Source organism: Gracilinanus agilis, chromosome 1 (genome assembly GCF_016433145.1).
Source record: "Gracilinanus agilis isolate LMUSP501 chromosome 1, AgileGrace, whole genome shotgun sequence".
NCBI lineage: Eukaryota > Metazoa > Chordata > Mammalia > Didelphimorphia > Didelphidae > Gracilinanus > Gracilinanus agilis.
The window spans coordinates 346,157,298-346,179,760 of NC_058130.1; the positions used below are offsets into that span (position 1 = coordinate 346,157,298).

The 22,463-nt window shown below is 36.4% G+C and overlaps 1 protein-coding gene across 3 annotated transcripts in view; it reads right to left on the reverse strand.

The window, feature by feature from the left end:
* Positions 1–173: 173 nt before the first annotated feature.
* CDK7 (cyclin dependent kinase 7) overlaps positions 174–22,463 on the reverse strand; it is a 32,105-nt gene continuing 9,815 nt past the window's right edge. Inside the window, exons 4-12 of one of the 3 annotated variants that reach the window (XM_044663344.1) lie at positions 21,712–21,779; positions 21,019–21,087; positions 20,473–20,583; positions 16,698–16,816; positions 12,170–12,269; positions 10,775–10,861; positions 4,870–5,019; positions 1,766–1,913; positions 175–394 (exon numbers count right to left, since the gene is read on the reverse strand). In XM_044663344.1, the coding sequence (XP_044519279.1) occupies positions 366–394; positions 1,766–1,913; positions 4,870–5,019; positions 10,775–10,861; positions 12,170–12,269; positions 16,698–16,816; positions 20,473–20,583; positions 21,019–21,087; positions 21,712–21,779 (881 nt within the window). In that variant the 3' untranslated portion in view covers positions 175–365. Of the gene's footprint in view, positions 395–1,765; positions 1,914–4,869; positions 5,020–10,774; positions 10,862–12,169; positions 12,270–16,697; positions 16,817–20,472; positions 20,584–21,018; positions 21,088–21,711; positions 21,780–22,463 lie in introns of all 3 variants that reach the window. The other 2 variants (XM_044663353.1, XM_044663362.1) reach the window with 2 other exon arrangements.

Genomic DNA, 22,463 nt, shown 5'->3' on the forward strand with positions numbered 1-22,463 from the left:
AGTGAAGAGTATGAATGAATAACAGAACAATTGAAACGCAAAAGCAAAGGACAAGCAAAGGATCCCTACATGGCCCAGTTTCAGGGGTGAGGACACCAGCATTTTCATCTGAGTCAGAATATGAAGACAGAAATAACCAATTTAAGGAACAAGAAATTTTTTACAAAAGAATTTTATTCAAAAAAATAGGCTTAATAAAATAACCACCAAGAGTTTTACATATCTTACAAGTGTAGAATATTTACAAATTCACTTTTATAACATTCATTTAATGTTTAGTATTTTTCCCATTATTATTCCTTTTTTCCTCTCTCTCTTTTTTTTTTTTTTGCTATTTTCATCAGCACAATCAGTACTCACAGTAATTAAAAAATCAGCTTTTTGGGTAATCCTCCTAGGAAAAAAATGGGAAAAAAAATTACCAGTCACTAAGTTTGAATATCTCACCCACATTAAGATTTTGTAAAAGCTTTTATCCAGCACCAATTACACCAATAAGAATTTACAAAAAAAGAAAAGATTAGGATTTGCTAGTATCTTTTGTCAATTTGGTATATGAAATACACACTGCTATCTTCTGAGTAAATGAGTCAATGTCAATGAAAGCATATAAAGCTATAATGGCAAGTCTTGCTTAACGTGTATAATTTAAGTTGACAAAAAGTTAACATATAAGAGAAGAGAGATTGGAGGTGGGGGCATGGTATATAGCTGGAAATAACTGCTATTAACAAAAGGCAAGAACAGCTATGTGGCTTCATGAATACAACGCCATTCCTAGAGTCAGCATATCCTGGCTGTGTGAACCTAGACAAGTTATTTAACTCCATTTGTCTAGCCATTGCTCTTCTGTCTTAGAATTGTTACTAAAACAGAAAGGATTTTTTAAAAGGCATCAATAAGATACTAAAGTACAGTTAAAGTTACATCTTACTTGGAAATTTCTGCCACATTTCATTAATAAACATTAATTAGCATAGGAATGAACATTACTAGAGAAGCCAAATGCCTATAAAAATATTTTATGCAGGTAGGTAGGTAATAAAGTGGATGCTTGGAGTCAGAAAGATCAGAATTCATATCTGGCCTCACAGTTATTACTATGTGACCCTTGGCAAGTCACTTAATCTTTGTTTGCCTCAGTTTCAATAACTGTAAAACAGGGATAAGAAAAGCACCTGCCTCTCATAGTTGATCTGAAGATCAAATGAACTAATATTTGTAAAGTGCCTACTAGCACATTAGTAGATGCTAAATAAATGCTTACACTAGCAGACATTTTCACATTATTTTTTTGTAAGAGATTAAGGGGAAAGTTTAAATTAAAGATAAACTATTTTATTAAAGTTCAAACATACCACTCAACTAAAAATTCTATAGATTAAACCTATCTGCTGGCAATCTGAAAATATTGTACTTATGTAATAAGATGCCTCTCATGAAATTTTAGAATATTTGTGTTTCTGAAACATTAGCAGTGAGGTGATACAGTGCTGAATCAGAATGAATGAGTTCAAAATCTGTTCTCAAGACGCTTTCTAGCTATGTGACCCTGGGGAGGTCACTTAAACTTTTGTTTGCTTCAGTTTCTTCATAGCTCAAGAGAGATGATAATAGCACATATCTCCTAGGGCTGCTGTGAGGATTAAATGAGATAAGTTATAAAGTGCTTATATTTCAAAGCACTGTATAAATGCTATCTATTATCATCATCAATATCTGGATCTATAGTTCAGTTTATTTCCTAAGAACCTAGGGTTTCTACCTTGTTCCAAAGCATCTGTCCGCTTCCGCTTTGCTGCCACAGCTGGATTTGGCTGCTCCTTCATGGCATCTACAGGACAGTTTGGTCTTGGTAAATGGCACCCAGGAGTAGGTCCTGGTCGATTACTGAAATACTTAGTTTTCAATGCCTTAAACAAAAGAAATAAAGAAAAGAAAGCCAAAGTATCAAGATAGTTTTCAATGAGCACCTCAATTTTTCATTATATTCCTTTTTTTTCTTCTCTTCTTTAAACTCTTTACCTTCTGGTTTTTAGTATCAATTGTAAGACAGAAAATAAGCAAAAACTAGGATGTGTCTGAAGCCACATTTGAACCCAGGACCTTCTGATTCCCAGCCTAAGTCACTTAGCCATTCCTAATCCCTCTTTTCTCTAGACTGAACAAAGTGTATGCTTAGTATAACATGACAGAATTCCCAGGCATTTATTCAGTGAGAACCAAGCATATCTAATTGGAGCATAAAAATTTCTCAGATTACTAGTAGCCTTAAAAATGCAAGTTGTATAAGAATACCCAAACTAAATAAAAGCATAGCCCAAGTTTGGCCAATTCCATTAATAAGAGAAGGTGAAAATGTTCTTTTATTGCTCATTACAGCCACAAAGCACTAAACACTATAGGTGGCAGTGGGAGAACTTGTTGGCTTTTCTCTGAAAAGCATATTCTGTTGCACTTTACATCTAGGTTAAATAGTTTGTAAATTTCAGTTCCTCTCTTTAGGATGACATTCAGGGAGAATGCCATAACAAATGAGTCCTCTTTCATTATGCTCCTGATAGATCCACCAATATCTGGAAAAGTAAAGATTTGGTATTGTACTCCCCTGCTCCTTCTTAGTAGATGTTTTGTTTGAAGGTTAAAGGATTAATTATAATTCAAATAGGGAAAATAACTAATCATGTTTGAAAAGGTATACTGGAGCTTAGTAAATAGGTTATCAGAAAAGCACTTAAGACATCTAAATATTCATTTCATTTCATTTCTTTTTTAATACCATGTATTGGTTCCAAGGCAGAAGAGAGGTAAGGGCTAGGCAATGGGAGTTAAGTAACTTGTCCAGGGTCACATAATAGGAAGTGTCTGAAGCCAGATTTGAAGCCAGGATCTCCCATATCTGGGTCTGGCTCTCAATCCACTGAGTCACCTAGCTGCCCCCTTAATTTTCATTTCTTTAAAGAAGTCTTATGTGTATTCTTGTTTAAAAAATGGTTTTATTGCTGCCTTTTCCATTACCATAGTTTCTTCCTCTCCTTTTAGTATAATTCTAAATATTTCAATATGGGCAGCAAAGTGGCAAAGTGGACAGTGCCAGGCCTGACATCAGAAGGACTCATCTTCCAGAGGACCCTGCGCAAGACACTTAACCCTATTGGCCTCAGTTTCTTCATCTATAAAATGAGCTGAAGAAGGAAATGGCAAACCATTCCAGTACCTTTGCCAAGAAAACCCTAAATGGGGTCACAAAAAGTCAGATGCAAGAGAAACTTCTGAACAACAAAAAATATTTCAAAAAATGAATTTGCAAAATCTAGGGTTTCAAATGGTGTTAAAAATTGAACAAATATATTACTATCCAGAAATCATCAAATAATGGTTATTTTAATTAGGATAGGACCACAAATCTGGAAGAAACCTTTAAGGTCATCTAATCCAACTTCTTCAATTCACATGAGGAAACAGAGGCTCAGTGACTTTCTGAGGGTTTCCCAGCTCCCAGGGCTGGGACTAGAACTCTGGGGCTTTCTATCTATGTCATCTATTGTATTTTATACTCTAGTGTTGAGAGCCATTGGATGTAGAGAGCCATTGGAGAAATAGGGTCAAATTTAGGACCTGTTATCCGGATTCCCTACGTGACCAATCCAGGCTGAGGCAGTCTTTGTGTTTGGTCCTGGTCACCTGAGCCCTGAAAAGCTCTGGTACCAGCAGGTAGGTTAATCCAAAAACAACTTGACCCCTCCAAGAGGCTATTAGGAGTCATTTAGAGAAATAGAGTCTGTAATAGATGTTTTATCTGGATCCCATTACAAAATCATTGGCAAGTAAAACTGTGTGTATGGTTTTTTTCTGCACTGCATGTCAGATGCAGATAGAATGGGCCATCTAAGGTAAAAATCTGAGGCTCCTCTTTTGACTCATTTTTAGATCCCCACCTTTTCTCAATATTCTTATTGGAAAGCTTTGAGTCCTTAATCAGACCAGCAGCTACTGAGTTAACAATTTCTCTCCTTGATAATTAAGAATCCTGAACCGTAAAAAATATATTACTTAGATAAAGACTGGAGCAAGACAATTTAATCCAGACTATCTGACCAGGTGCAGATCTGTAAATTAAGGCAGAACGCAATTAGTAAACATCTCCATGAAATATATTTCTGCTCCCAAAATTAACCCCTACTAATTGGTGGTTGGAATTTGGCCCTTGTTCTTGCACCTGTATCTCTACTTTTTAGACTTTAATGGATTGTGTATGATTTGTAACCCCTTCACAGCTGTGACTCTTTCTTTGTGTTCTTTGTTTGAAACCAGTATAAAATAAAGTCCAAATCCCATAGCATTGGATCAGCATGGGCTAACCACTAGTTTGGCTGTTCTCAGTTTCTTTTTCCAGTCTTAACAATCCGAAGCCGTAAAACGCCACTCAGAACCCCTACCATATAGAGCTGGCTCTCTATACTCTAGGTCTAAATCCAAGTGAAAAGTCAAACTTTTCATACAGATGACACAAACTTGAAAGAATATACTCTTCAATTTCAACAATCTTTTTCTAGGTATTATAACTTACCAAGTTCTTGGTAATCATGGTCTAAAATTTTTAATTTTAATTTCAATTTCAATTTAATTTCTAGCGTTCCTCTAATTTAGGTCACAAAAGATATATAAATGAAACCCAGTTCCCTTATTTTTTTCTACAGTTCCAAAATAGACATTTAAAAGTATTATTGGGATGCTACAAATGACAACTTTACTTTCAAGGTGTAGTAACAACTACCATTACATTAAAGAACATTATTATTACATGCAGCACTCTTAAGATGATCTTCAAATTACTTAACATGATTTTTAAAAGATATATTAAAATACCTGAGTAGCTGTAAGGCGTGTACAAGGATTAAACGTGAATAAACCCTGTATGAGGTCTAGTAAGTCATCTCCTGCAGCACTGAAGATATGTTGTAAAGGGATTCCAGGGAAACTCTTAAATGTCACATAATCTGGAAGACTACACATACCCTGGAGAGATTTTTTAAATTATTAAATTTAAGGACAGGAAAAACAATGCATTAACAACAACAACAAAATGAATTTAACACAAAAAACACTTGCCAGCAAACATACAATCAACCTACCTATACAAAGTAAATCAACAATTTATAAGTTAGCAAAGGAATATGTCCTTCAACTTTGACGGTACAGTGGGTACAAATATTACTCTCTGTATCTGACTAGAACTTTCTATTGTTGCCTCTCCATGTTGACTTTCTTTTACATGGGCAATCATGCTATGTAATCTGGCTCTGCTTTCTTTGTCCTGAAACATTTCCCACAAGTCTTTCCATGTTTCTTTGAATTCTTCATAGTCCTCATTGTTTATGATGCAATGATATTCCATTACATTCATATTCCACAATGTTAAGCCACTTCCCAATGCCTGGGGAAATAATTTGTTTCCAGTTATAATTATTATTTTTATTAAGTAAAACCCCTTATTTTCAGTCTTAATAACAACTCTAAAACAGAAGGGCAAGGGCTAGGCAAATGGAGGTAAGTGACTTGTTCAGCATCACATAGCTAGTAGTGCCTGAGGGCAGATATGAATCGTGCGTGGTCTTTCACTATGCCACTTAGCTGCCCTCACGCTAAATAATTCTTAAAAACTAAGAAAGGAAGCCTCACACAGTGTGTAGAGAGTTGACCCTGAAGTTAAAATCCTGATTAAAACTTTTGTCTTTGGGAGCAGCTAAGTGGTTCAGTAGATAAAAAGAGTCAGGGAGGCTCTCTGAAGATGGGAGGTCCTGGGTTCAAATCGGATCTCAAACACTTCCTAGTCGGATGACCCTGGCCAACACATTTAACCCCAATTGTGTAGATTCACATTGGTGAACCTATGGCATGAGTGCTGGAGCTTGCCAGAGGGGGCTGCTCCCTCCCCCCACCTCTTTGTCCTGCAGCCTAGTGGGAACACTTCCTCCCTTCCCTCTCTGGGATAAGGCAGGGAGAGGCAGGGGGCTCAAATGTTGAGTGAGGATTGCAGTTCGGGCATTGGGTCTCTAAAGTCTCTATGCCATCACTGGCCTAGATCTTACCATTCTTTTGCCTTGGAAGTAATATTTACTACTGACAGTAGGACAGAAGATAAAGAGTTAAAAAAAAAAAAATCTACCTACTCCTTACTACTGAGAGGTTAAGTGATGTGTAACTGAAAATTCGAGGTCTCTGAACTACATTTCCCATAAGCTTCCTGGCTCACGTAATGACGTAGGTAGTTACGTATTGACGTGGACCAAAGGTTAAAAATGAGTGGCTGGGCTTGCACTGTCTCTTTTTCCAACTAAAGCAGCATGGTGACGGAGGTAATGGTGGTTCTTTTAAACTGACCCTTAACATGGCACATGGCTTCATTTTTCTAATGGCTACCAATTAATTTTTTAAAACCCTAATATTTTTAAAATCTATCCTTTTATATCCATTTTATTTCTTACAGTGATTAATCTAGGATCAGAAGGCAGTATAGAAAAGAAGAATGTGAATGAATCCAAGTCTTCTAGGTCAAATCCTAGTTCTCTATCCATTACCTCACATTGATTCTCAAGAGAATGAAGTAATGAAGTATGCCTCTAAAAGGTATTTTGAAAGTCTAACACTGAGTCACGGAGGCAACAAGAAGCAAAATGAAAAATCCAAAATAGAAGCAGAAATCTAGAGAAAAAAAGATTTTTAGGGGGCCTACACTTTTAATGAATAAAATAATTTTAACCCATTAATGATAGTTAAAAAAGAACCAAGATTAAAGGCACTATTAGTTAATCTGTGGATCTGAGTAAAGTCTATTTTGAACCCCTGAAGGAGGGATTATTTCTAATACAGGATATATCCTTTAAATTTCTTTGAGTTTTGTGGCTTCAAATGAAAAATCCATAATTCCAACAAAGCATGTTTTTTCAGATGTTGATTGATGATTTTACTGTACTTTACTAGGCCATCTAAATGACTCCACTAAAAAAAAAAAAAAAAAAACCTTGTAAAATTTGTAGCAGTCTTGGCATTCCCTGAACTACAAGGAATATGATCCATTAAAATGCTCTTAACAATGCTATATTTAATACTTAAGAGAATCAATTGAAAAACTAGTTTAAATAATTAATAGCCTTAGCAAAGTTGCAAAATATAAAATAAACCCACATAAATCAGCATTTCTATATATTACCAGAAAAATCCAGTAGTGTGAAGATGGGATTAATTCTCTCCCCTGCTCCCTTTTAGATTTATCACCAGAAGCATACACATCCCCACTTTACACTTAAGTGGGGGGAGGTCCACAACCCACGTGATAAAGTAGGTGACATCTCAGAAACAACCAACTTCCCCCTGGGCAGTCTTAAGAAAATTTATAAACTACAACTGGTCCAGGTAAAGTGGAGGAAGGCACAGGAAGTGACGCAAAGAAGGTTCTTTAAAAGTAGTTGCAACTTCCTGTGAGAGGGAGTTTTTTGCGAGATGTTTTTCAGAGTTGGAGTTAGAGCTCTTTTGGAGGATCTGAAGGCTAGTAGTGGAGGATTGTCTCTTTGGACTACCATGTGGGTGAGTGAAAAAATGGCTGACTTCTTTCCTGGCTCCTGGAGGGATTATTTTCTGGAGAGGCCCACTGTCTTGGCCTCGTGGTTAGAACCCTTACTTTATTCACCACCAGCTCCTCCAACTCATAGTCCTACAGTGGAGGGTTAAAACGAGCCCTGCCTGGTTCGAACTGATGCAGCCCCCTGAAAGGTTCTATCCAGCCTCAGGACATTATTCCTAATCTGATGAATACAATGAGTAGGATACAATATAATGAAACTTCGAAAAGAGTTGCCTTAGAAACAGACTGACAGATGAGCATTTCCTTTCCTCTGGCCCCCTCTTTAAAAAGTTTGCCCATCACTATCCTAGACTGTCAAGGTTGTCTTCCTGTTATCTCATTAGCTCAAATGATTCAAGCTGTGCACTCAACATTCCAAATGAACAGATTTATCTCCTGCTGCATAAGTTACAGCTCTCTTAGATTACTACAAAGAACTGAAGTTTTATGACTCCAGTAGAAGCTCTCAACATTGTTAGTTGCTATTAAATTCCAATACACACTAATGCAATTAATATTCTCCTTAACTATTGTTGTAATTAATTTGTTGTAGTTATTTTAATAGTGGTATATTTCTAAAATCATAGTTGCAGCTGCCTAAAGGATTACATGTGACTCCTTTTTTCTATATCACCAATATATAAAGCAATAAAGGCAATTTCATTTACACATACCAACCAAACTACCAAAAACTTATTTTAAAGAACTAGAAAAAATAATAACAAAATTCATCTGGGAAGAAAAAAAGATCAAGAACATCAAGGGAATTAATTTTTTTTTTATGTCAAAGAAGGAGGCCTAGCAGTACTAGATCTCAAAACTGTACTATAAAGCAGTAATCATCAAAACAATATGATCTGGTTAAGAAAGAGAATGATGGATCAGTGGAGTAATTATATACACAGTATACAGGGAGAGGTAAATGACCTGATCAATCTAGTATTTGATAAACCCAAAGATCCCAGCTTATGGGATAAGAATTCACTATTTGACAAAAACTATTGGGAAAACTGGAAAACAGTATGGCAGAAACTAGGTATAGACCAATATCTATCATGCCCTATTAACAAGATAAGATCAAAATGGGGATATGACTTAAACAAAAGGGTGATACCGTAAGTAAATGAGGGGAATATAGAATAGTTTACCTGTCAGATCTATTAAGAAGAGAAGGATTTATGACCAAACAAGAGAGAGAATATTTTAAGATGTAAAATGAATAATTTTGATTATAATAAATTTTAAAAGTCTTAGACAAAGAAAACCAATGTAATGAAAACTAGAAGGGAAACAGCAAACTGGGAAAAAAATTTTAAAGCAAATTTCTCTCAGTAAGGTCTCATTTCTCAAATATACAGAGAACTAAGTCAAATTTATAAGCATAAAAGCCATTCCTCATCTGAGAAATGTTCAAAAGATATGAACAAGCAATTACCAGATGAAGAAATCAAAGCTATCAATAATCATAGGAAAAAATGTTCTAAATCACTATTGATTAGAGAAACGCACATCTATTCATTCATTCATTTATTTATTTCATTGCTTTTAAGTCCTTACCTTCCGTGTTGGAGTTAATACTGTGTATTGGTTCCAAGGCAGAAGAGTGGTTAAGGGCTAGGCAAAGGGCTAGGCTAAGTGACTTGGCCAGGGTCACACAGATAGGAAGTGTCTGAGGTCAGATTTGAACCTAGGACCTCCTATCTCTAGGCCTGGCTCTCAATCCACTGAGCTACCCAGCTGTCCCCGAGAAATGCACATTTAAACAACTCTTGAGGTACCACCCTCACATTTATCAGATTGGCCAATATAACAATAAAGAATATGATAGATGTTGGAGGGGATGTGGCAAAATTGGGACACTAATGCATTGTTGGTGGAATTGTGAACTAATCCAACCATTCTGGAAAGCAACTTGGGACTACGCCCAAAGGGCCATAAAACTGTATACTTTTGATCCTGTAATACCATCACTAGATCTGTATCTCGAAGAGAGTTTAAAAAAAGGAGAAAGGACCTTCTTGTACAAAAATATTTATAGCAGCTCTTTTTGTGGTAGCAAAGAATTGGAAATTGAGGGGGTTACCCAACCCATCAATCAGAGAATGGTTGCACAAACCGTGGTATATAATGGTAATGGAATACTATTATGCTATATAAGAAATGATGAATTGGATAATTTCAGAAAAAGCTGGAAAGGCCTACATGAACTGATATAGAGTGAAATAAGCAGAACCATAACACTGTACACAGTAAGAGCAATACTGTATGAAGATCAACTGGGAAAGACTTAGCTATTCTCAGCAAAATATTGATCCAAGATAATTCTGAAGGACTTATGACAATGCTATCTATCTCTAGAGAAAGAACTGTTAAAGTATGAATGCATATCAAAGCATGCTATTTTTTCACTTTAATTTATGTTTTTATTTTATATGCATATTCTCTTACAACAGTGGTTCCTAAACTTTTTTAGCCTACCACCCCCTTTCCAGAAAAAATGTTACCTAGCCCCTAGAAATTACTTTTTTAAAAATTTTAATAGCAATTAATAGGAAAGATAAATGCACCTGTGGCCATCACTGTCCCCCTGGATCGCTGCAGCATCCACCAGGGGGCGGTAGCACCCACTTTGGGAATCACTGTCTTACAACAATGACCAATATGGAAATGTTTTGCATGATAATACATGTATAATCCAGATCAAATTGTACCATTTCAGGGAGAGAAGCGAATGTAGGAGACAATTTGGAGCTTATAATTTCAGAAAATGTAGATGGAAAATTGCTATTACATGCAATTGGGAAAATCTTTTTTAAAAATGCGATAGTTGGGGGCAGCTGGGTAGCTCAGTGGATTGAGAGCCAGGCCCAGAGACGGGAGGTCCTAGGTTCAAATCTGGCCTCAGACACTTCCCAGCTGTGTGACCCTGGGCAAGTCACTTGACCCCCATTGCCTACCTTACCACTCTTCTGCCTTGGAGCCAATACACAGTATTGACTCCAACACGGAAGGTAAGGGTTTTAAAAAAAAATGCAATAGTTGTCCTAGTGAAAAAACTAGGTACCTCCAAGTGAAATTCATCTGAGATCAGTAAACACATGACAACATCAACAAAGACAGCAAAGTCAAAGAGAAGGTAGGAAGGCTTACAGGCCACTGCTCTTCTGTTGGTGTCCCTAAAGTTTCAAATATTCTTGTTAGCTGATCAAGGTCAGAATCTCCTGGCAAAAAAGGAACCTGTAAGAAATAAGAGACATGGGTAACTTCCTATAAAAAGATTTTGTAACATATTCCCAAAAGGTACCAGATTCCAGTAAGTTCCTAAAACTTTTAAAACTTTTCCTGAAAACTATTACCCCAGGCCTAAATTCTTAACTGAATCAATATTATCAATGAGTTATTCTAGTCTGATCAAGTATAGTCTAGTGGACAAATCCTGGATTTGGATTCAAATGTCTGGTGCTTAAAATCCAGCTCATTCCATATATTGACAGTTAAGGAGGAGGAGGAGAGTTCTCTCTCCTTTGTGCTATATGTTATTACATGCAATCTCAGGACTGATATTAGATAATTTCAAATTTTTATTAGATGATAATACCAGACTCTGATGTATGTCATAACCATCAGTTACATTACAGAATGTCACTTAACAGAAATTAAAGTGAGCTCTTTCTTTTTAATATAATAGCTTCTAGAGTGGAAATCATCTAAAACATGAAGCTGAAAAATAGCAAATGTTGCTAAGTAACTGATTATTTATACACTGTGCTATTTAGCTGAACCCTTGAAACTATTATTGACAGAGAAAAAAACTAAGGAGATAAGCTAAGCAAATACTATAAAATACTACTAAGAATAATGGTAAGAGGGATAGAAGAACTATCATAAAAACTAAATGGTCTCAAGTGTTAAGCTCACATTACACTTCTATGAAGCATTCCCTAGCTTATCAATCCTTTAAGTTAGACATTTCATAAGCAGAAACAGAGAACATTATATACAGTAACTGCAATGTTGTGGAATGATCAAATGTGACCCTTTGCAACTAACAGCAATATAACAATTCAGGACAATTCTGAAGGACTTATGAAAAAGAATGCTATCCACCTACAGAGAAAGAAGTGTTGGAGTAGGAATGTAGATCAAAGTATAGGATTTTTCACTTGTTTATTTGTGGGTATGTTTTGGGGTTTTGGTTTTATAAGATTACTTGCATACAAAAATGAACAATACTGGAAATATATTTTGTGTGACAATACATGTATAACCCAAATTGCTTGCCAGTTCAGGGAGTGGGGAGGGAAGAAAGCAGGGAGACAATATGGATCATGTAACTTCAGAAAATTTATGTGGAAATTTGTTATTAAAATAAAAGTTACCCGGGATCTCTAAATTTTAAAAAGAAATTTCATTTTTTTAAAATTTCATTCATTTTTAAAAGAGGAAAAATTTCTTCACTTCTGGTCCCAACAAAAGCTTATCAAGTTTATGTTAAAGAAAGGCTTCTACAAGACAGTAAAATTTGTGTGTAAATTCAAGGCTTACCCTTAGAAGCAACTCTGCTAATATACAGCCAACAGCCCACATATCAACTCCTACACCATACATTCTAGCTCCAAAGAGTAGCTCAGGGGCTCGATACCATCTGAGGAAAGAATTAGAAATATTACCATCTTACAATAAAAGTAATAGGAAAGCTACCAGAGAAAAAAAATTATAGGTGATTTCCCTAGTTATAACATAACATCATAGGTCACATTTACTTTATACAGAACAGACACAATTTGGAAAAGTAGGCTAATAAAGGAATTTTTGTAAAATATATACAGTTTTGTCACTAATGTCTATTGTAATTACAATGAGCAATGGATCCCCAAGAGTTATCAAGGACTGCATTGGTGGGGAGGGGAGAAGGGGGGGGAGCACTTGCAGCACAGCAAGGAATAGATCTGTGGCATGTTGGGTATTTTGTTGAACAGGAAAGCCATGAAAATTGTAGTATTTCTGTGATTGGCACCTTAGTCTCAGAAATCACCCTTTCCTGCAACCCTAGTAATGTTTCCTTTACCTGGGAAAATGCCCTAACTCCATGCTTAGTAGTGTTTTAAGATTTACAAAGTGCTTTACAAATATTATATAATTTGTTATAACACTGAGAGGTAGGTGCTATCATTATCTTTATTTTGCAGATAAGGAAACGATACAGATTAAGTGATTTAACCAAGGTCACAAGGCTAGTATTAGAGTCCAGATATAAACTTAGGTATTACTGATGCCATCCATGCCTAGTCCTCTATTTACTGCACCAGTTAGAATGTTTAAATTATAGTGACAAGACTCATTTTTAGTCACATCTAACTCTCTCTGTCCCCATTTGGGGTGTTCTCAGCAAAGGTAACTAAAGTGTTTTGCCATTTCCTTCTCCAGCTCATTTTACAGATAAAGAAACTGAGGTAATCAGGGTTAAGTCCAAAGTCACATAGCTAGTAAGTGTCTGAGGCTGAAGATGAGTGTCCCCGCCTCCAGATCTGGTGCTCTATCCACTGTACCATCCATCTGCCCTTACATGGTCTCAGTCTAACTTAATCTCCCATGAACTGTTGATGATTAAGCAACTAATTAATATAAGGGTTAAAATTGGAACCCAGAACCTGTGATGTCTATGTAAGCTGTTTTTCCACTACACTACTTTGCTTCACTCCTTTTTTTGGGTATGACCAGGAGAACCAAGTCACCCTAATCATCTCTAATGAAATGATTTTCCAGTTTTTCAACTGTGCAAATTGGAAATTGTAAATATTGATTTTTTTTTTATTTAAGATAAGGAACATATTCTAATTGTAAGCTGCAAGAATATAGAGAAGAGGGTTTTTAATTCAAAAGCATGTTTCCACAAATTTTTATCCACAGTTGAATATTACAGTGGCTATTATAAGTATTTTCCTATAAACAAAGATGTAATTTACAGATTTGTCCAAAATGGAAAAATATTCTTTATTAGTAATATTTCATCTATAAGCAATGTTGTCAGAAGGCTTTCTCTGACAAGAGGCTGGCTAATAGGCCATCTTAATGAACTGTATCACAGATTTAAATCCTCCTTTTTTAGATCCATTTTTTCAATATATAAACTTACTTAGGGAACAACAACCCAATTAGTGTCCTGAGACAAATTTAGAAGAACAAGATTTGAGAATGCAAATGAACACTGAATTAGCATTTTGCCAAAAGATATAAGACACTTTGAAAAAGAATAACTGGCATTAATTAGATCAAGAATATTTTACCAACTATTAGGATATACAAAAAGAGGACAAGGACAAAAAGAGATGCCTCCATTTAACTCAGAAACATTTTCTATGGCAATAAAAGACTGGAAACACAGTAAACGGCTATCAATTAAAGAATAGCTAAACAAACAGTGATGCTTCAATGTGTTATAGGTAATTTATAATTTATAGATAGGGCTTATTATAGTGAAAGCAGACAGACCAAGCTAAAACCTGGCTGAGGCTGTGGACATTCTAAATCCAGAATGTTTGAAGAGATTTGTCCCTAGAGACTGAGGAGTTGGCAGTTTTGCCTATGAGAGTGTTGGTAGAGGTGGTATCTGTTCAACTAAGCCTGTGGACAAGTTTGGGATCTCAGTAGAGGAGTTTGAGCTTCAATCAAGAACTAGGTTGAGTTGGGTGCTTTTTCTGTTGTTGGTGGACGGCGAACAGGCAGCCCTTTACTCCCTAGCTCTCTTTGGATTAAATTTACTGTGTTGAAGTATTCCTGTGTCCCAATTACATCTGGATATCATCTTGGACCTGATTTGTGAGATTCCCAAATTCCCTTTCCCCCTGCAGCCCTGTCAGTGCTGGCTGACTGGAGTTAAGAGTAGTATAGCCAATCCCAAGCCAACATTCCTTTGACAGTTGGTTATAGACGTTAAGATTTCAGCTAACCCTCTCCCCATTTTCCCTGTCCTTCTTAAAAAACTTTAAACAAGCTTTTATAAACTTCCTGGTAGTCTCCTTCCCAGCCATCAAGAACCCACTGAGTTTAAACTGTTTCCCTGGCCATATTGATTTCCAGTTACTGTTTGTTTCCCCAGCTAAGTTACATTGTGTTACCTCTCCCTAAGCAGCTGTGTAGCTATACTGGTGTTTCCTCTTTCATTCCCTACCTAATTCCCCATTCCCCTGAGTTACTGTTAGTTTATTGTTACCTATTCTTTTCAATTGGGACATTTATTTTTTCAGTTGGCACCCGAGATGGAACTCTTTCTGGGCTGAAAAAAATGATGACCCATACCCATACAAGACCATAACAATCTTGTGTGCAGCTCAAATCAGATTAAAATATTACTGGAACTATTTGACAAAATAAATAAAAATACAATAAAAGATAACATTACATTTTTAAATTAAATCAATATGTGGCCTGCAAAGGTCCTGATATATCAATTAATGGCCCTTATTTGTTTTTTCTTTTTCTAATCTTAGTATATATTTATATTTTTAAAAATCTTTTTCAATTAAAAAAATTTGTTTGTTACATTAAAGTTCCCAGGTTATTTCCCTCCCTTCTTCCTTGTATTAGAGAAGGCATCATTTCACCAATAAAATGTGTATATAAACTATGTCTTGCTTGTTTTTATTTCTCAGTTCTTTCTTTGGAGGTGGACATATATGTCATTCTTCAAACAATATTTCTGTTGCTGTATATAATGTTCTCTTGCTGTATATAATTTTGCTCTTTATCATTTCATGAAGTGCTTTCTATTTTTTAAATTAACCTGCTCATTCTTTCTTTCTTTTTTTTTTTTTAACCCATACCTTTCATCTTGGAATCAGTACTGTATATTGTTTCCAAGGCAGAAGAGTGGTAAGGGCTAGGCAAATGGGGTCAAGTGATTTGCCCAGGGTCACACAGCTAGGAAGTGTCTGAGTCCAGATTTGAACCCAGGACTTCCCACCTATGGGCCTGGCTCTCAATCTACTGAGTCACCTAGCTGCCCACCTCATTATTTCTTTCAGCTCATTTCCATGTCTTTTACATCACTGCTCTCTCTACATGACCAACTTTTTTTAAACCTTTACCTTTTGTCTTAGAATCAATACTGTGTGTTGGCTTCAAGGCAGAAGAGGAGTATGGGCTAGGCAATGGGGGTTAAGTGATTTGCCCAGAATCATGCAACTAGAGAATATCTTGAGGCCAAATTTGAACCCAGGACCTCCTGTCTCCAAGCCTGTCTCTCAATCCATTGAGCTATCTACCTGCCCAAGAAGATAAAACTCAGGTTATATCAATAGTCTCTGGGCAGAAATTCTGAAGGCATCTAACATACTCTAAGAAGGAACACATTTTCTGATGCAATGCTTTTGATACTTTCCAAGGTTCTAAAGAGATAAGAAGCTGTCTTCAAGTAGCAATTATCCTGAACAGCAAAAGATGGGTTAGCTTCCACTCTACTCCAGTTATGGGCTTCCTCTTCATCAGTCCCACAGAGGATCATTGGGCACAGATAGGTTCTTTAAAATCTTTTGTATTTTTGTTTCACATCACCTGGTTCAGTCACAAAAGCAGAGCATACCCTTCACTAACCACTCAAAACTAAGTTGCCTGGTGGTCATAAAGAATTATTTTACTGTCCCCCTAAAACATGAGCAGGAACCACAACCCCTCCCCGTACTTCTTCTGTCACTCATCAAAGACTCATTATCACATGTCAGGGGACAACCTCTATTACCACAGCTTTGGACTAAGCTTGAAGGTTACTATCACCCTATAAGTGTGTGGTTAATGGCATTACTGATATTCCAAACTTCCTTTTATCTTTTAGCAGCAGCTTTAAGTATCATTATCACATTTTTCCTTCTCTCTTCTCTGGTGTATCCTGTTCCCAGATAACCAGAAAAGAATGATTACCCTTTAGAATTTTGCAAAGTCTGCCAGCAAGGACTAAGTATGAAATGGAAAAAGTTTGTATAGCTTTCCTTAAATCATCAGGGGCATACCGTCTCTGTATTCTCCATGATGAACCAGTGACCAATTTTTAATCCCACAGTCGCTTACTCTAACTTACCGAGTGACGACTTGATGTGTATATGCTCTGTTGGGGCTCCCAAATGACTTAGCTAAGCCAAAATCAGCCAGCTTTAAAACTCCATTTTCATCCAACAGCAAGTTGTTTGGTTTTAGATCCTATAAAGAAAAGGAGGGAAAATTAAATTTTATAATTAATTTAATAGGCTTAGCTTGACTTCTAAAAGAACCAAAACACTAGAATGATATACTTCCATATCAAGTAAATATCTTTTGTCATTAAAAGATTATTAGGGGAAAAAAAAGATTATTAGGGACTGCCCAAATTTTATAAGATGCTTTGGAAAAGCAAGGCAACATTTTGGTATCTATACTAAAAGCGCTAAGTAACTCAATACTCTAAAAAAGATGGCAAGGAATAGTTTTCAAGGAACATAGAGTGACTTTCAAGTGCTTCAGAAATAACACTTGCTAGCTGGTCAAGTCACTTTACCCTGCCTTTAGTAGCCCTTGCCACTCTTTTCTATTAGACCTGATACTAAGAGAAAAGGTAAGGGTTAAAAAAATCTTTAGTAATATTCATTTAAAACAGGAACCAAAAGGGTAACACCAGACCTAGAGTCAGAAGGTTCATATGTGACCTCGAACACTTCCTAGCTGTGTGACTCTGGGCAAGTCCTTACTACTTCTGCCTTGGACTAATACTTAGTATTGATTCTAAGACAGAAGTAAGGATTAAAGGGGGGGGGGGGGGAGAAGAGAAGGGAACCTAAGGATCTGATGATCCTGAAAGTCAAAGAATGGTTTCTTCAAAGGTATATTAGAATTTGCACTACTTTAGACTGGCCTTTCCATAGATAGTAAGATTTGTCTGCCATTTTCTTTAGATAAAGTTTAGAAAATCACAATTTCCCTTAATTATTATGCCATGTTGTTTAGCTAACCAATATACTTCAATGCTTTTCAGTTACCATGACAACTCTTGATACTATAACATATATTAGTAAATGCTTTCACAGAGACTTACACTGACTTTAAGAATATCTTAAACAGGAAATAATAACCCTAGTATAGTGGAAAGAGGATTGGATTTGGCAAAATCAAGAAGATCTGGGCTTTGCTGCTTGCTACCTATGAGACTTCAGGCAAATAACTATTTTCAACTTCAGTTTTCCCACATCTGCAAAATGGGAATGATATTTAGACTACTTACCTCAGAGAGTACTTTATTAACTTTTGTAAAAAGGTAGAGGGATTTGGGAATGGATTAAATTAGACCAGTGGTTCCCAAACTTTTTTGGCCTACTGCCCCCTTTCCAGAAAAAATATTACTTAGCCCCCTGGAAATTAAATTTTTTAAAAATTTTAATAGCAATTAATAGGAAAGATAAATGCACCTGTGGCCATCACTGCCCCCCCTGGATTGCTGCAGCACCCACCAGTGGGCGGTGGTGCCCACTTTGGGAATCACTGAACTAGGCCAATGTGATTAGGTTAACTGTGGGATAACAGATTTAGTCCAGGTAAAGCCTGTCCTGAGTTAACAAATACAGACCAGTTGGGGCTTGAGCTGTGTCCTTTCTCTGGTTTTGACATGGAGAGACTGGCTATTTTCCTTTGGCCATTTTCTACCTTATCTTCCCATCCTAACTGCTGCTTTGTTATCCTGCTTCCTTACTGGTTGGATTATATCTGCTGAATTCCTGGTGATCCTGAACCATCTGGCATCTGATTGTGGGGCCAGGCCTAGATCCTTTTAGATCTTCGACCTTATTTGGGCCCTATCAGGCTTACACAGATCCTTTCCTTAAAATCAGCAAAGGGGGGGTGGGGTGAGGGAGGGTTTAGTGTTAGTTTAGCCAAGGGGTCCAAATAAGGTCCAACTGTCTCTTAGAAACAGCTTAGCCCTCCCCTGCAGAATTGCAGAATCTTTTACTCTGCCGCCCCATGCCTCTGCCCTCTGAAAACTTACACATTTTCCTCCTTAACTTAACTTTTCCCTATAACACTTTAAAGTACTATATAAAAGTCAGCTATGATTATAATTAAGCAGGTTCTCTGGTATACTACCATTTTAAGGATTTTAAGTAGAGAGTATGAAACAAGTCTGCTAGGAAAAAATTATAACTGAGGGGAATTCCTCTTGGTAGAGTTAGGCTTTAGAACATCAATCTGAAGTAGTAGGAAAATGAGAAAGTAGTATTTTGTTTTATAACTAAAGTACTTATTAACATTGTATATTGTGTATTTCCTCACAAACTTTTCAGACTTGCCTATTAGAATGCAAGCTCCTTTGGGACAGAATCTTTTTTCAGTTTTTCTTTGTATTTCTAAAGTTTAGCACAGTGCCACATGCAACAAACATTTAATAAATGGTTGTTGACTGAGTAAGTGATTATTTACATATACTAGAGTATCATGATGTAGTGGGTAAAAAACAGGCCTCAAAGCCAGGAAGCCCTGAGCAAAGTCCTGCCTTTGACACATACTGTAATCTGTGTAAATAACCCTGGGAAAGTAACTTCTCAGTGCTCTTGGCAATTTTCTAGGATTCTATGTTGCAGAGAAGGTGCCAACTGACACTGTTAGTGAGAATGTCCTAAACTAATGCGATCATAAGCCCTGTCCCTCTCCCTATACTGGTTTCTTTCTTTTTTGAACTAAATGAACTAGTCATATTTAGATCAGAGAAGGACTTGGAGTGGGACATAATCACTCACTTCAGATATCTGAAGTTCTTCAATAGAGAAGGATTAGAATTGTTCTTAGTTGGATGAACTGGAGGTATTTAATCTGGAAAAGAAGACTTGATAGGGACACAGCTGCCTTCAAATATATGACGAATTCTCACAGGGAAGAGGGCACAGACCTATACTGCTTGGCCCCATATAATATAATCAGGAGCAATGGGGAAAAAAGTTGCATAGGCAGATTTAGGTTTGATATGAGGAAAATCTTCCTTACAATTTTAATTGTTCTAAAGTGATAGGGGTGTTACCTCAGGAGATTCCCTTCAATTCAACCCAATTTAACAATCATAATTTGGGTATTTGCTGTTTGTCAGACATTGACCTGAGCACTGGTGATGCAAACAAAAACAAAATAGGAATTGCCCTCAATGAGCTTGCCTTTTACAGGATAGGGAACCAAAGGTTCTCCTTTATTGGTGGTCTTTAGGTAAAGAATGGATAACAATTTGTTGGGAATGTTGTTAAGGAATTATTGTTAAGGTACAGAGTGGACTAAATGGTCTTCGAGATCCCTTCTAACTCTGATATTTTGTAGGCCAAAAGGGTAGAAACTAGTTACTAGTTTCACTAGAGGTGAAAGTTACATGAAGGCAGATTTTGGTTCAGTATAAGGTAGGAACCTAGAATAGTCTAACAATGGAATAGGGTACCTTCCAAGAAGTGAATGCCCTATAACTGTCCCCAATTAAAAGGTTAGGCCACACTCCCCACCCACCCAACTTTTAAAACCTTACCATCTGTCTTAGAATCAATGCTAAGTATCAGTTCCAAAGTAACAGAGCAGTAAAGGCTAGGCAGAGTCACATAACTAGGAACCTCCTGTCTCTAGGCCTGGCACTCTATCCCCTGAGCAACCTAGCTGGCCCCAGGCTACACTTTCAGAGTTAAGAGATCTTTGTATTGTACCTCTTGGAAATTAGGAGAGTCTAGGTCTTGAATGACTGTCCAATGGACAGCACTCAAATGATAAAGTTGGTCGGTAATTATTGGTCCCCTAAATTTGCCATGTATAACAAGACCACTACATCCAGAAAATCATATTGGCCATGTTAGTATTTATCTTACCCGATGGAGAATCCAATGTTGATGTAAATATTCTAATCCTTGAAGAGTCATCAGCATGTAGGCTTTGATATGTGAAGGTGTCAGCACAAGACTATTATCCTTTATTATTACCTATGAAACAATTTCATAGTATATACTACTTACATTTTAATAACATAAATTACTTTTCTTCAAATAAAACATACAAACGTCATGAAGTTTTGCATGACCATTTCTTACAGGATTTGACAAAAAAAAAAAAGCTTTGAGCTTTTAGTAAAAGGTCAGATTTGTACCCCACTTTAAAAAAAAAGGAAATTAAACTATATAAATATGGCAGGTTGAAAATTTTCTATGTAAATTTTTGGCTTGTATTGTTTTATGACTTAAGGCAAGTAAAGGATGAAATGGGTGTGGGACTCGATATGTTAAGACTTAGAATATGTGAAATTATGAATAAAACTGATGTTCCTTCATCGGCACGTCCATAAGCATAAAGGGAACATTTATATCTCTTTTCACCATCAGATGATTAAGTTTCCTCCAGAAATCTTGAGCTATCCTTACCTCTAGATCAGTTTCCATAAAGTCAAAGACAAGACTAATATTCGACTTGTGACCAAAAGCATCAAGGAGCTGTTTGGAAACAACAAAAAATTTTTTACTCCTATGCTCTTATCAATATACTAATATTGAGACTTTCAAAAAATTGAGCACTATTAAAATAAGCCAATTCTTATTTTCTTTATTAATCATCAAGTACTCAGAACTCTTGCTATAGGTTCATTTTATTGAATTATTATTTATCTGGCTGTTGTAATTTATAAAGCTATTACATAAACAAAGTTATTAAACTCTAGTTCTTATGCTTTCTATTTCCCCATCTCCCCCACATAGGAGTTACAAAATGAAATGACTTTTTAGGTTCCCATTCTGAAAAATATTTTAGTACAAAGCAGAAAATTGCTATGAAGGAATTATTGGTACCACGATGGATGTTGTCTCTTCCCCTCACTCCTCTTCCACTTTCTCTAAAAAGCCAATGAAATCAACATTTAATCACCTGCCAGAGTCAAAAATATTTTGCTTTCATTAACCATGAAGTAAAAGAAATGAAGCCTATAGCAAAATGAATGATAGTTTATGGACTGGTAAACATTTAATGTTTTTCAAGAAGACAACAACCTGTCATCCAAAAGAATGTCTACCCATCCTCCCAACATTCATTCTTTCATTAAGTTTCACTGATGATGTACTCACACCAATAATATTTGGATGGCTTAGTTCCTGTAATAATTTTATCTCCCTCAAAGCTGTTCTGTTTATACCTGCAAAAGAGCAAAGCAAAGTGAGATCTAACATTTCTGAGCTATCATTTTTTCTTTTTTGAATCCTTACCTTTCATCTTAGAATCGATACCAAGTATCAGTTCCAAGGCAGAAAAGTAGTAAGGGCTAGATAATAAAAGTAAAGTGACTTGCCCAGGGTCACACAGCTAGGAAGTATCTGAGGTCAGTCTAGAATTCAAGTCTTACTCACTCTAGTCCTGGCTCACTCCACTGAGCCACCTAACTGCCTCTAAGACTTTCTTTTTTTCTCGATAAGAACTAAATGAATTTTTTTTACATTTTTTTCACAGTAGTATCTTCTTTATTTTATTTTTAAAATTAATTTATTTTTTAGGTTTTTTTCACATGGTTACATGATTCTTCTTGTCTCCCCCTCCTGTCTTTACCCCCCCAACCCTAGAGTTGACAAGTAATTCCACCCTCAGACTTTTTATGAGCAAGAAAGCATCTTTCCTGACATCTAAGAAGTGGCATTTTTTTAAAAGTTTTAAAAAGGGTTCTCTTTGTGGCAGTCAGTTTTATTAGTGGCCAGTCATGCCTTATTACTTTGGGAAAGAATGGTATGTACAAAGGGGTCTCAAGGAACTTTTCTCCCATACTTTGTCCCCTGAAATGCATTTTTTCAGTCAGCCACTGAGGCACACCCAACCACCAAGTATTCAG